Consider the following 14,998-nt stretch of genomic DNA (forward strand, 5'->3'; position numbering starts at 1 on the left):
CCACCTATCCACGGTGCCGATCCTATACCGACACCGAAGAAAAAGCCATCTTCGTCAACCACGCCGACCGTTGCTCTGACACCAATGCACAAGGCACCGAAGACTGGCAGCGGCTCATCGATGCCGAAACCGCATCCGGAGCCAACTAAAAAACCGCCTAAAGCTCCAGATTCACACGCTTCGGAACCGAAGAAACAGGTTCCAGTAAAGGACACTTCAAAAGGGCACACTTCTAAACCGAAATCAGCTACCGACTCGGTGCCGAAAAAACCTACGGAGCCGAAAACCTCGACACCGAAGGATCCGCCCTGTTCAGTGGAACTTTTCACACCTGACCCTAACCAAAAAACTCTTATCAAGGATCCGAAGACTGGTCAATTGACTCTCGGTTCCAAAAAGAGACCACTTGATGCGCCAGCACCTCCTCCTCCTCCAAAGAAGAGACATTGCATCCTCTCCATTAAGGGTGCCTTCTCCTCCACCTCTCAATAATGTTCCCCCTCCTACACCTACTCCACCTCACCATTCACCTACACCATCCCCTAATCCATAAGATGATGTAGACACAGACTCTGATGACACAGATGGAGGTGCACATGACCCAGCGGGACCAATAGTCCCCCTCAGTCACCTAATCCATGGGATGATTACAACACCCCTGATATGCCTTATGTCCCACAAGACGACATATACCCTTCTAGACCATCCCCACCAGAGAACACTATAGGTTTTAACCTACTAGTCCAAAGAGCTGCCCAATATCATGGGGTGGACTTACACACAGATGCGGTGGAGGAAGATTTCCTACTAGACACTTTTGATAACACACAAAGGTCTACTACCATTTTACCAATGCTTAAGGGTGTAATCAAACATGCAACAGAGGTTTTTAAAGACCCCCGTCAGGGCTAGGGTCCTCAATCCTCGAATTGAGAAAAAAAATAAAGCTGCCCATACAGATCCAGTCTATATTAAAGGTCCAGCACCATTAGACTCTTTAGTAGTGTCTAATGCACGTAAACATGCTAATTCTCAGACATCAGGTGAGGCCTCACCACCAGACAAGGAAACCAAGCTTCTTGACGCCTCAGGCAAAAGAGCAGCGTCTCAAGCAGCTAATATATGGTACATCGCCAACACCCGAGAGTTGCTGGCCAGATATGACCAAGCTCATTATGTTGAACTAGAGTCCATAATGCAGCATCTACCTGAAAAATACAAAAATACGGAAGGTAAAAATATTACCATCACTTCCATTTGCTGTGCCCTAGATGCGGCAGATACCGCCTCAAGAGCAATTAATACCAGCACCCTCCTACGTAGAAATGCTTGGCTACGTATCTCAGGTTTTAAACCTGAGGTACAAAACTCCATCCTTAATCAGCCATTTGATGAGACACATTTATTTGGCCCAAATGTTGACGTGTCTTTAGAAAAGATGAAATAAGACACCGATATGGCAAAATCTATGGGAGCCTTGCAACAGCAAGCTCCCAGACGTTTTTAGTCGCTCATCATACAGAGGCAACACTAGAGGCTACTCCTCCGAAAGTCCCTCCACCTCTTACAAAACCCCTAGCCAATCCACATTCATTAAGGGCTACCAAAGAGGGGGTTACAGGGGTAACAATAACCAAGCCAGAGGCAAAACCAACAACTCCCGCTCTGCCTCTACCCCTACCCAATGACTTTCTTCCCCACCAACATTCCATTCCTGTGGGGGGAAGACTGCAACAATTCCTTCCTGCCTGGACCAACATCACATCAGACAGGTGGGTGCGACAAATTATTCATTCAGGTTACTGTCTAGAACTAACATCTACCCCCCCAAACATACCACCCAAACAGCGTCCATTGTCACAAGAACATCTAGCACTGTTAAAGCAAGAAGTAGAATCCCTGCTACAAAAAAGTGCAATAGAACCAGTTCCTCTGCACCAACAAAACACAGGGGTTTACTCTCTATGCTTTCTGATTTCAAAAAAGGACGGCTCTATAAGGCCTATTCTAGACCTCACACCGCTAAACATATACATACAGTAGACCATTTTCACATGGTCACACTGCAACAAGTCCTTCCGCTTCTGTTGCAAAACGACTTCCTTGCTTCTTTAGATCTCAAGGACGCATACTTCAACATTCCCATTCACAAGGCTCACATGAAGTATCTCAGATTTGTAATAGACGGACAGCACTATTAATTCAAAGTACTCCCATTCGGAGTCACAATAGCACCAAGAGTATTCACCAAGTGCTTAGCAGTGGTAGCAGCGCATTTACGAAGACAACACATCCATGTCTTACGTACCTCTAAGACTGGCTCATAAAAGCCAGCTCATACAATCAATGCGTGGAACACACTCATGCCACAATACAACTGCTTCACGACTTGGGGTTCACAATAAACCACTCCAAGTCCCATCTACAATCATCCAAAGTACAACAGTACCTCAGTGCCACAATAAACACCTCAAAAGCGCTTGCCTATCCCACTCCAGCAAGGATAGCCAGCATACAAACTCTTCTAACAAGGTTTCAGCTACAACACTCCCTTCCAGCAAGAGTGTTCATGCAACTCATAGGGATGATGGCCTCTTGCATTTTCATAGTGCCCCATGCAAGACCTCAAATGTGCCCGCTACAAGAATGCTTATCACATCAGTGGAACCAAGCTCAAGGTCAATTGACAGGCCTTGTGTTGGTAGACGGTCGGGCTCATCGCTCTCTGCAGTGGTGGAATACCAAAAGCCTTTCCAAGGGATGACCGTTCCTAGAGCCAGTTCCTCAGATAATCTTAACTGCGGACGCATCGCTTTCCGGCTGGGGAGCCCACCTACTGCAACACACCATGCAAGGCAGGTGGACACCACAATAAAAGTTACTCCACATCAATCATCTGGAGTTACTAGCAATATTCCTAGCACTAAAAGCTTTCCAAAAGCAAGTATCAAACAAAGCTGTGTTAGTCCGCACACACCACTTGACAGCCATGTATTACATACAGAAGCAGGGAGGCACACACTCCCTGCAGCTATCTCAACTAGCACAGGACATATGGCGATGGGCTATACCTTTAAACATATTCCTTCTAGCCTAGCATGTTCCAGGAGTACAAACGCAACAGACCCACGAGTGGGAACTTCATATGCAAGTTCTTCAGCCATTCTTTCATATGTGGGGACATCCTGAGATAGACCTATTTGCCACCCACAAAAACGCAAAATGCCCAAGCTTCGCCGCCAGATATCCACACCCACTGTCCAAAGGCAATGCGATATGGATGAACTGGTCAAACAGATTTGCGTACGCTTTTCCACCTCTACCACTCATGCCATTAGTAGTACTCAAACTACAGAAGCATTCTCTGACCCTCATCTTAGTTGCCCTAACGTGGGCCAGACAGCCGTGGTACACCACACTGCTACAACTGTCGGTAGTACCGCACCAAAAACAACACCTGTCTCCACACCTTTTAACACAGAACCGTGAAGAGATCAGACACCCGGACCCAGCTCAGTTCAACCTTGCGATCTGGCTCCTGAAATCCTAAAATTTGGATATTTGAACCTTCCTCCAGACTGTATGAATGTCATAAAAGAAGCTAGACGTCCAACCACTAGCGCATGTTATGCAGCCAAGTGGAAACGATTTGTAATATATTGTCACAACAACAATATTAATCCTCTAGATGTGTCTATTCAACACATCCTAGGATACTTACTGCATCTCCAAAGATGCAACTTAGCCTATACGTCTATTAGACTACATCTTGCGGCAATAGCAACATATCTGCAAAACAGTGCCTGCCATTAAAGCCTTTATAGAAGGCTTAAAAGAATAATTCCTCCCAGAGTACCACCTTCACCTGTGTGGAATTTAAACGTTGTTCTCACACGGTTAATGGGGCTTTCCTTCGAAACCTTACACAAACGTGAACTACAATTTTTAACATGGAAAGGTGCGTTCCTAGTAGCTATTACCTCTCTGCGGAGAGTTAGTGAACTACAAGCACTAACCATTCAAGAACCCTTTTTGCAAATGCATCACAATAAGGTAGTTCTGCGTACTAATCCAAAATTCTTACCCATAGTCATTTCTCCCTTCCATCTCTATCAATCTGTGGAACTGCCCGTTTTCTTCTCACAACCACAGACAGTACCAGAAAGAGATCTTCACACATTAGATGTCAAAAGAGCATTGCTATACTACATAGAGAGGACACAACCCTTTCATAAGACAAAACAACTTTTTGTGTCTTTCTCACCACCACACAAAGGTAATTCCATTTCAAAATCTTGGATAGCTAGATGGATTGCCAAATGCATACAGATTTGTTACCACAAAGCTAAACGTATGTTATCTGTCCCTCCTAAAGCCCACTCTACAAGAAAAATAGGGGCTTCAATGGCATTTTTAGGGAACATTCCCCTAGATGACATCTGCAGAGCAGCTACATGGTCTACACCGCACACATTCACAAAACTAATGTGGGCCAGGCTGTTCTCAAAACATTATTCCGAACTACTGCAACAGATAGGGGTGGTTGCCGCTAGGGATGGGTACTGCTATACAATCTATGCACAGTGTGCAATCTGCAGCTCATATGCCTCGAACGCAAAATGCTACTTACCAGTATGCATCTGTTCTTGGCATGTAAAGCGGCAGAGTTGCACACGTCCACCCGCCCCCGGCTACCTTTTGTCTGTACCAGTATTATCTTAATTAGATGCAAATTACATGGGCAACCTTCCTTTTCTTGCAAAGCTCCATCATTTCCCTAATGGGGAAAAAAATCAGGGGATGGAGCTGATGCCCATGCGCTATGTGGTCCAAAGGAGGTGTCACCTATCTGGTGACTTCCAAAGAACTTTTCAGGACAACAACAAACTGCAAACATCCGGGCCCAACACTAGGTGGCGATCTATGCACAGTGTGCAACTCTGCAGCTCTACATGCCAAGAACAGATGCATACTGGTAAGTAGCATTTTGCGTTCGAGGCATATGAGCTGCAGATAGCACACTGTGCATAGATTGTATAGCAGTACCCATCCCTAGCGGCAACCACCCCTATCTGTTGCAGTAGTTCGGAATAATGTTTTGAGAACAGCCTGGCCCACATTTTCCTTATTAGAGGTGTTTAGGGATGATGTTGTACAGATGGATGTACTGAATTGTCTTGTGCACATGAAATGGAAATAGGTTTCTTCAAATTTTATTTTTTTCTTTGGTAGAAGCAGAACACAAATAAGACTACTGAAGAAAATATCAAGAATAGTACTTTGTTTGCACAAATTCCTTGTGGATAATTTTATATGCATTGGAAGAACTGTCATTGGTGAACTATTGTTTTTGTTACTAGGACTCAAGGGAAATGTACTCCTATGTGCTGTAATGGCATTATTGTTAAATGTGAGCTTCTGAGCAATAAAAGTGGAGAAAGTTGAGCATAATCCTCGCCTCATTGTCCTTAGTAGAATTGAAACACGCCTTCAGGTCAGCTAGGAAATGTTTGCATTCAGCCCATTATGACTTCTGCGGGATGCATATCCTGTCAGATCCCAGGGCTTTCATCTGAGGTTCCAGACTTCTTTAGAGAATATTGGGCTTCTGGTACAAATGGTTAGAAATTCTAGATGCCGGTGTTCATGTTGTCCAAACCCATTTCGAATACCTGTGAAAAATCAGCTGTGAGAGTGGCCACTGTATTTTTGAACTTTGTAAATTTTTGTTTAAAAAAAACTGATGTAACGCTCTCCCATTTTCTTGCAGATTTTGTATTATGCTAGCTTATGATCGTAAACACGTTGTGAACTTAAGTTGGATAATTAAATCTTCCCTCCTGTACCTATTTATGTGTTGATCATGTAAATATTATTATTCTCTCTCGAAGGAACCTGCACCATTTAAGACTACAAAAATAAAAAAAAGGTATAATATTAGTAGAGGCCCCCTCCAAAGGCCAAAACAATTTTACATTACCCACTTATCAAATCGAATATGCTGGAATGCATCACACATGTGCAAGCTCAAGGAATGATCATCTATCTGTCGCATTATAGAAAGTATTTGTAGAAGTGCAGGCAAGTCAACCCCTGCTTAGACATCAGAACCTTTCTGCTGGCCTATGGAGTTCTAGAGTCAGCCACTTCCAGGACTCTCATCTTTGACACCTCCAACTTAATGCCTTTCTAGAACTTCTATAATGCCATATAAAAACTTTCATCTTTACAAACCGGTTGTCCCCTGACTCCGTGTTGTTAGTAGAGATCAAAGCATGAGTGTGCAAAGCACCCTAGAACCTTCCTGTACACTGATAATTTGCTGTTGTCAGGTTAGAATAGAGATTCACTCCCTCCATCAAGCAATCTTTTACTGCTGCATGTAGCTGATCAAGGAGGGACTCTTTCCTCCAGCTAGGTGTTCTTGATGGGATTTACATGGATCGCTCCATAGGGTTCCCTCCAGCACCAGTGTGAAGCAATTAACCTGACCTCGCGGATCTTTTTCTATGATTATTGTTTTTATTGCCTGCTTCGTTTTTCCTCTAGAGACCATTAATGAATTGGCTTTAGGAGCACACATTATGAATCTCCTGGTAACTAGTAAGGGGATTCCTCCAGAGGTATTGCTGTCTTGGAACTGACCCTTCTCTTTAGGGGGGTGCTATAATTTCCTCACCGCACTGACTAGATGACCAGTCTAGATGCATACCAATACTACTGGGCGATGATTTGTCAGAGCCACAGGAAATGCGCCCCCTTACTTATCTCCTTCGGGACACCATCCCAAGCTGTGGCATTACAGCACTATACACACTTACCAAAAGACACGGCATGCAAGCCCTGGGTAGGACACAGGAGGAGTGGCGGAAAGAGCTGGGGGTCACTATCACAGTGGACACATTGCTGTTGCAACACAAAGTCGATCTCACAGAATGGGAAGCACAGGCTGGTGCACTACAAATACCTTCATAGAGTTTATTACACCCCAGAACTTCTGTACAAATATGGCCTTCAGGAGGATGATAGGTGCCCGCCCTGTGGTGCCGATGGGGTCCGGATTTACTCCCCTAGCTTGGGACTGTCCGGGCATCTGCGCATTCTGGAGGGAAGCGTTTCACACAATAACAGCGATGCTGAAGATTCAGATCCCGGATCCTGGTAGCACTGCTGGGCTATGATAAGGATATTTCAAAGTCATCCCATAAATTGGCGGCCATTAGTTTATTATTTGCAATGCATAGAATAGCCATGCGCTGAATGCGAGGGCCAATACCCAAAGTAACTGAGTGGTGCACAGACTTAGCTTATGGTACCCCACATTCTGACAATTCTAATGCTCTAGTCCTGTCCCGATGCAGACCCAAGAATTTCTGGGGGCCATTCCAAGAATACCTCATTCGGCAGTCGGCCTTTGGGGGCGGACTGGCTGGGCAAAATGATCAGGACCAGAACACTGCAGAGGATCAATAGGCTGACAACGTCGAGTGGAGGGAACGCAGAGACATGAAGCAGAATTGCAACCAAGCACTAGGCCTCTTGATGGGCCACGGGCCCCACCACTTACAGGATATAAGTATCACTTACAGACATTGTGTTGTAACATAGATTAGTGTGCTTTACGCGCATTGTAATCCAATATACATACTTTAATATTTGCACCTTATTGCTTGTTTGACTGCAACTAAAAAATGTAAATAATGTTTAATATTAATATGTATATGTGTGTATGTATATGTATATGTATATATATATATCTATCCACGGACTCCTTTTGATCAGGAAAAGGATGACCAGCCACACCACCAGGTACCGAAAAAGTTGTTTATTAGGGCATAAACAAACGACGCGTTTCGAGCTCACGGGCTCTTGGTCACAATATATATATATATATATATTAGGCACACGCATCCCCTTATGTTGGGCAATCTGTTTGCTTTGCTGTGCAAAGTGCTATGGTCTCGCCTGCTAGTATTGGCACTCAGTCTAGAGAAACGTTCTGTGAAACTACATTAATACTGCTTTTTATATAGCTCCTGCTGGTAGCCAAACTGTTGTAAATAGGAGGTGTTTTTAATTTACCAGTTTAGTGGTACTAAGTCATTGGTGGGTCTGTTTATTAGTCCAGTATTAGGGATAAAAGCTATTATTAAGATTCTTGTCACGTGCATGTGTCCATACACGTGTACAAAAGATTTCTGTGTCTTTGGCTCATGCTTTCTTTTTCTCTTTTGCAGTGGGATCGAGAGCACATATACCTCATTATGGAGTTCTGTGCTGGAGGAGATCTTTCTAGGTTTATCCGCAGTAAGCGAATGTTGCCCGAGAATGTGACTCGAATCTTCCTACAACAGCTTGGTAAGGGAGCCTCTTCTCCTGTACACCATATGTGCATGCACCAATCCCCTACAGCCTTTCATCTCTACAACTGTATGTGCCTAGCAGATTAACACAGTGATAGAGAGCCTCTCATACCTATAACTAAAGTTTTGTAGGATTGGTACAGGAGTACAAAGTTTCCACTTCTATTACTGGATTACTGGTGAATTTAGCATAGGCATACCAAGTGTTACGCTTTAGATGAAATGACCAATGAGGCTTGCACTTGGATACATTGGGCGTCACCTCTTTGACTGTGCATACTTAGTTGAATGTCAAATATGTGCTGAAATTGTCTCTAGAAGGATTGGATGATATGGGGCTTAGCACATGGGTGGAGACATGTTTAAGTTTTAATTGGTGACTTAAAAAATTTATTAGGGCTGCAAGCCTGTCTCTGGCAGTAAAAGGCTTCAAAACATGCAAAATGCAGCCTTTTCCTTCTAGGACTAAATACAACATTGGGTGGGCTTTAAGCAACAGCACCTTTTTGGTAGAGTTTTACGTAGAGGATGCCTGAGTAATAAACATCTCTTCTTTGTCTAGCTTGTGCTCTTCAGTTTCTCCATGAACGAAACATCTCTCACTTGGACCTCAAGCCACAGAACATCTTACTCAGCTCACTGGACATGCCGCACCTTAAACTAGCCGGTTAGTATTGGGGAACTTCATGTCAAAGGGAACTGTGAGATGCACCAAATCATCCCTTCATTATCTAGTGTTCCATGCTTCATCTGAATGATGCACACATTCTTTGCATAGGCTCAGGTCTGTTCTGACTGGAGTAGAACATGAGCTACCTCTCTTGGGCTCACAAGTAGGTTCAGGTTGTCTCCTGGCCACTCCATAGAGGTCTTTTCTGTCTTTGAAGCACCCCCCGCCCCCCATCTTCACGCAGCGGCCCAACCTATAGAGAATGTGACTATTCACATAATAAAGTCGGACGGTTTCTAGGTACTGGAATACTATGGTGAGGATAAGGTTCAGCATTTATTTGAATTATGTTGCTTTAAAGCTTTCTTGAAAAGCAACAGGAATGGTATGTTGTGAATGTTATGAGTAAGGGTGTTTCAAATGGTTCTGACTTGAGCCCAAACTGTTGCAAAGGTCTTTTGTGTTTTTGGTAAACACTCTTGCAAGCATTCACCCTTGTCACACTTCCCTCTTCTAATTGGTGGTTCTCTCACTTTCTTCTTTGTCTCTTCAAATTGCAGAATTGGTCTGGTCTCCTCTCCCTCTTTAGATTGAGGGTCCCTTGTTGCATTCTGGTTTTCTGGTTTCCCCAGCTTCTTTGTCCCTAGATTATCTTTAGCTTCTGAGTTCCTCCTTTCTGTTCTCTTGCTAGGTTCGGTTTTGAACGCCACCTGTCCTCAACTCATGACTGCTGATTGTGGCTCCTCTGTTCTTTCTCCTTTGGTTAGTATTGACCCATCCTCCCCATTGCTTTTTTCCCACTCAGATTGTGAGTGCCTTTACCTCTCACCTGTCTTTCTTTTCATTTCAGATTGTGGGTTTTCCTTTCCACACTTTCCTCAATAGATGCGTCCACTCCTTTCTCTCGTCTGTCTTCTGATGTTGATTTCCTCATGTTTCCTCTTAAAATAGTTTTTAATCACTTTCTCCAGAGATGGTGTATGCTTTGTGGGTTCTCTCACCACACTTCTCTCCACAGATGGTCATTCACCTCTTCTCTCTTGTCAATGCGTGTGCTTCTCAATCCTCCCTTCCGAGCTGGTGAGGGACCTCACCTTTTTTCCTTTCTTAGATGGTTGTTTTCTTTGTATTTGCTACTTGTTAATTATTTCACCCCCTTTTTCCCCAAGATGGTGAGGAAGCATTATCAATCCTCTTTTTACTCAAACTATGGGTTTCTCTCTTCTCACCCCTCTCCCTCCCCAATTGGTGAATTGCAGCACATCTCTTTTATCCTTAGATTTTGGGTTCCTTGACCGACCTCCATACTTTCCACATTTGCCTGGTTCCCCCACATCGCTCTTTTCTATGATATTGGTACCCTAGCTTCTAACACCTCCTCAAATTAAGAGGTTCCCTCACCTCAGTTCTCTCTTCTGACTGTTTGCTCACTCATCTATGTTCTCCTTCCTCAGAATATGGATTCTCTCTCCTTATCCCGCTAACTTCCCAGTTAAAGGGTACTGATGTGGATCGATCACAGGATACTTCTAGTTAAGTTACAGGATAGGTTTATTAAGACACAGCATAGCAGTAAACCTGGCCAGCTGACCAGACCATCAACTGACAAGTGTGGAACATTCAAGTACATAGTAGAATGTACACAGGTATCCTGGGAGGCTTAAGAGGTGAGAACGTAGAGAAAGGTCTAATGACCAAAGATGGCCATGTTGCGAGGAGTATACGTTTACTACACATCTCCCTCCTTTACATGGAAAAGAAAATAAACACACAAAACATAAAAAGAAAGCATAAAGCATGGAAGACAGCAACAATTAACATCAAGACAAATAGGAGGTCAGCGACCTCATGGACTTTCAGATGGTGAGGCAAAGAAGCATTTCGTTTCGGGTCAAGGGTGAAGAAAGAAACAGGATTATCATGACCACCTACTCCCCTTCGATTGACAAAACAGGTAGAGACAGCCTACTCACTGCAATCCGTCGTTGACAGCAAAAACAGGAAGAGAGACAGTCCTTGTCCGATGTGGCTTCCCACTCACAGTTGAAGATGAACAGTTCAACAAGTGCCTCCATGCTCAAAAAGTTCTGGAAAGATGTTCCCGAAGAAAAAGTTGAAGCCAGTTCTCTCACAGTCCAAGCTGAAGTTCTGAACCAGGTGTCTTGGCTCTTCTTCTCTTTCTCGCGTTATGGGCCTCTTGCTGTTGTTCGAGCCTCTAAGTTTCTTCTATTTTTTCTTCTTTTGCTTTTCTGTAGACTATCTGTCTCAGTACTGTGGGCTATTAAGCCCAGTTCTGGTCGCGGAACATTGGTCCCGGTTCTGGGAACCGCTGTGTCACAATTATGTGTCGTGGCACTGGAACTTTTGTCCTGGCTCTACTAGGAACCGCTCTGTCATGAATCTCTGTTGTGCCCCCTTGTGGTTCTTGAGTCTTTGGTCCCTTCCGGTCCTGGGACCGCCTTCGTCCACTCCCGGTACTGAGTCTGAGACCTTTGTCCCCTGGGACCTCCTCCGTCCTCTCCTGGTACTGATTCTTCACCTTTGTCCCCTCCCGGTCCTGGGATTTCCTCAGTCCTCTCCCGGAACTGATTCTGGGGCCTTTGTCCCCTTCTGGGGCCTTCATCCTGGTTCTTCTCGGAACCTCTGTGTCACAAAACTCTGTTGTGGTTCTGAAACTTAGCCCTGGTTCTTTTGGGAACCCCTTAATCACGCTACTTTGTCATGTTTCTGGGAACTTGGCCCTGGTTCTTTTGTGAACCCCTTTATCACGATACTTTGTCATGGTCCTGGGAACTTAGTCCTAACGGTCCTGGGACTTCCTTTGTCCTCTCCTGGTGCTAGTTCTGGTACGTCCTTAGACCCCTTCGGGTTCTCCCAGTCCCAGTTCTGGGACTTGCTTTGTGCCGGTCTTGGGACTTCCTTTGTCCACTCCCGGTCCTGGTTCTGGGATTTGTTGACTAGCTTCTAGTTGTAGGACGTTTTTCCCTGGTTGAGTCCAAAGGCCCGCTTCAGGGCCCACTGTCAACTAATTGGATAAGCTCTCCGCTTTGGTTTTCCTCTCTTGCCCAGCTGTCTTGGTTCTGAACTCTTTGATCTTGTTCTGTATTCTTTGCACAGTATTGTACTTAACTAGTTCTAAGCTTACAGTCACTGTCCCTTGGAGTAATTCTATTGAGTAATTCTATTGATAACTATTGGTGTACTTCGTTTGGTGATTCATTGCCATGTGCACTTCAGCCTCTTCAGGCATATACTCGTGAAAATGTAAGTTATGAGCGTACTGACTGTTTTACCTCTGCACAACCACCCCGCAAATAATTTTAAATAAGTGACAGTATATTTTCCTCTTGAACGAGCTCTTAGACGTTTTTTTGACTTTTTACTTGTAATAATTTAAAGCTCCACAAGATTGCCGTATTGTAAGAGATTTCACGCTGCAACAGTCTTTCAACACAATTACGGGTGAAATGTAGCGTATACTCAAAAATCAGGTTTTGGTGATCCCCTAGGCTCTCTCTCTTTCCGTACGACCCAAACGCATTGAATTCCTTTGGAGTACTGCATACAGGTATAAAGCAAAGACACAACAGTCACCCAGCAATTACTCACAGTTTAGATTTCTCTTGTTTAACTGCTTGTGGCAGCCGCTGGGTTTATCTTCCTGTCTTCCTTTAATTGGGCTCCGTAGCGTTGTGTTCCGGTAATCTAGGGACGTTGCGCGATGTTTCGCAATAATGCACTCCAAGTCCTTCTCGGGTCAGAGGTTAAAAGTTATGATAACATAAAGACGCTGGATGCTGTTGATATAGCACTGTGAACGTGCTGGTTCTCCGCTAGGACACATGGAGATTCCACAACGTCATCAGTGTAAACATGACCGCGCCGCAGAAGAATCACTCGGCTGTCAAACGGTAAGAGAGGCTAGTGAATCAGTTCAGGGCAAACAAGTACTACTCTTAACTTCTGTCATTACCAGTGTCACCAATTGCCAAATTCCCTCAATCACGCTGCCTGATAGATTCCAGACATACATTCCAGCTTGTCACCCGATCTCCTAACTATCACTCTCAGAGCTTGCCTTTGCTGCGCATAACAATTCTCCAATTTGTTTCTAAATAAACTCAGTTTAAATTAAAAATGGACATTTCACCCTTGTGAATTGTCTATTCTGACCTGTAAACTTTCTTTCACCGTCATGATCGTCTTGGCTCAGGGTTGACAGCAGTTTGTACTGTGACCGGTTTAGTGTATGGCAGTTCGTCTTGACTCGCAGTAAACCGCATGTTTCTTGTTAATTTTAGTTTCGTTTTTTTAAAGTTTCTCGATTACTCCGGTTACCAGTTGCTTTTATTATTATTTCTTAATGCAGTTGGATGGCACGCAGTCTTGGGTTCTTGGTGCGAGGTGTGGCTCGGGGCTATGCTGTTCTTCTTGGTCTTCTTCACTGGTCTGGTCAGCTAAATCGTCGCCAAAATGATGTGGATTGATCACAGGATACTTCAGTTACAGGATAGGTTTATTAAGACACAGCACAGCAGTAAACCTCACCAGCTGACACGACCATCAACTGACAAGTGTGGAACATTCAAGAACAAAGTACAATGCACACAGGTATTCTCGGAGGCTTAAGAGGTGAGAACATAGAGAAAGGTCTAATGACCAAAGACAGTCATGTTGCAAGGAGTATACGTTTACTACAGGTACCTTCACCTCTCGCCTCTTACCTCAGATGGTGGGTTTCTCATCTAATCACTCTCCTTCCTTTAGATTTATATTTTGTGTTTGGGTTTTTATGAATTGTTACCACTTTGCATAAATCAGAGAATACTTTAAGATGGCAAAGCCTTGAAGTTGAGCATGAGTCCTGATAACCTTGGTGAGGAAAGTAAGGTGCATCTGAACATATGATCATGGGTTCCACCATCACTTCTTCCTTGATTTGGGTTTCACTCGCCTCAATTTCTCCTCATATATTGGACTTGCTCACATCTTATCTTTTCTCAGATTGTGGGCTCTTTCAGCTCAGCTCTCTCCCTCTTTGCATGGTTAGTTTCCTCATCTCTCTTCTTTTTTCTCAGCTTTTTATTAATGTATTTATTTGCATACCACATTTTTATATCTTGGAGCATTAAAAAGAAAAGCAAAAAATGAACAAATCGCAGGCTGATAGTGATGTGAATTTTGCGGACCTTGTGACGGTGTAGTCTTAGGTCGTGGTCCATCATTGCCCTCTCACCACATGTTTAACCTCTACTCCCTTTCCTCGGGTTATGGGTTTTCACCTTTGTTTCCTCAGATTTTGGATTTGCCCAACACATGTCCCCGTGGGATGAGCAACAGGTCTTGAAGGGATCTCCTCTATACATGGCCCCAGAGATGGTGTGCAATAGGCAGTATGACTCCCGTGTGGATCTTTGGTCAGTGGGAGTCATTCTTTATGGTGAGTGTGTGCTTCAAAGCCCCCTGTGTTTTCTTCGAACAACCTCCAACTATCTCTATTGCTGTGATGCAGGAATCCTCTCTTTACTAATGACCAACACAAGAGCCAAAACTGGGGTTACAATAATTAAATGAACTGGTTTCAATGAGGGTTGTTTTGATTGAATCAAGCAACAACCGGTTAACTTGTTAAACCGAGCAATTTTATTTTTTGCAAGCGGTCTTGTTTTCTTATTTCAACACATTATTTGTTGTGCGTGGAAAATACAAAATAGACAATGAAATACGTTTTATGTACAATATATACAGACATATAAATGCAACATATCATACACACTTGGCCATACATTCATACACAGACAATACAAAGCAAATAATAATACAAAAAACACTGTGTCCAGGCAACTGACAAAAAATCAGTAGAAAATGATTCTTTTCATATTTTACAATGTCGTTGTGATTGTCATGAGATCCCTCATGAAACCAAATTTATGAAAACTCTATTCCGACATGATAATGGTAGCCA

At 43.8% G+C, this 14,998-nt stretch overlaps 1 protein-coding gene across 2 annotated transcripts in view; it reads left to right on the forward strand.

Annotated features, from left to right (window-relative positions):
• Positions 1–14,998, forward strand: part of ULK3 (unc-51 like kinase 3) — a 249,596-nt gene that overhangs the window by 48,615 nt on the left and 185,983 nt on the right. For both annotated transcript variants that reach the window (XM_086959332.1, XM_086959333.1), the window contains exons 3-5: positions 8,238–8,358; positions 8,926–9,030; positions 14,330–14,473. In XM_086959332.1, coding sequence (XP_086815458.1) covers positions 8,238–8,358; positions 8,926–9,030; positions 14,330–14,473 — 370 coding nt within the window. The remainder of the gene's footprint in view (positions 1–8,237; positions 8,359–8,925; positions 9,031–14,329; positions 14,474–14,998) is intronic.

The sequence above is a fragment of the Lissotriton vulgaris genome, chromosome 2_2 (assembly GCF_964263255.1).
Source record: "Lissotriton vulgaris chromosome 2_2, aLisVul1.2, whole genome shotgun sequence".
NCBI lineage: Eukaryota > Metazoa > Chordata > Amphibia > Caudata > Salamandridae > Lissotriton > Lissotriton vulgaris.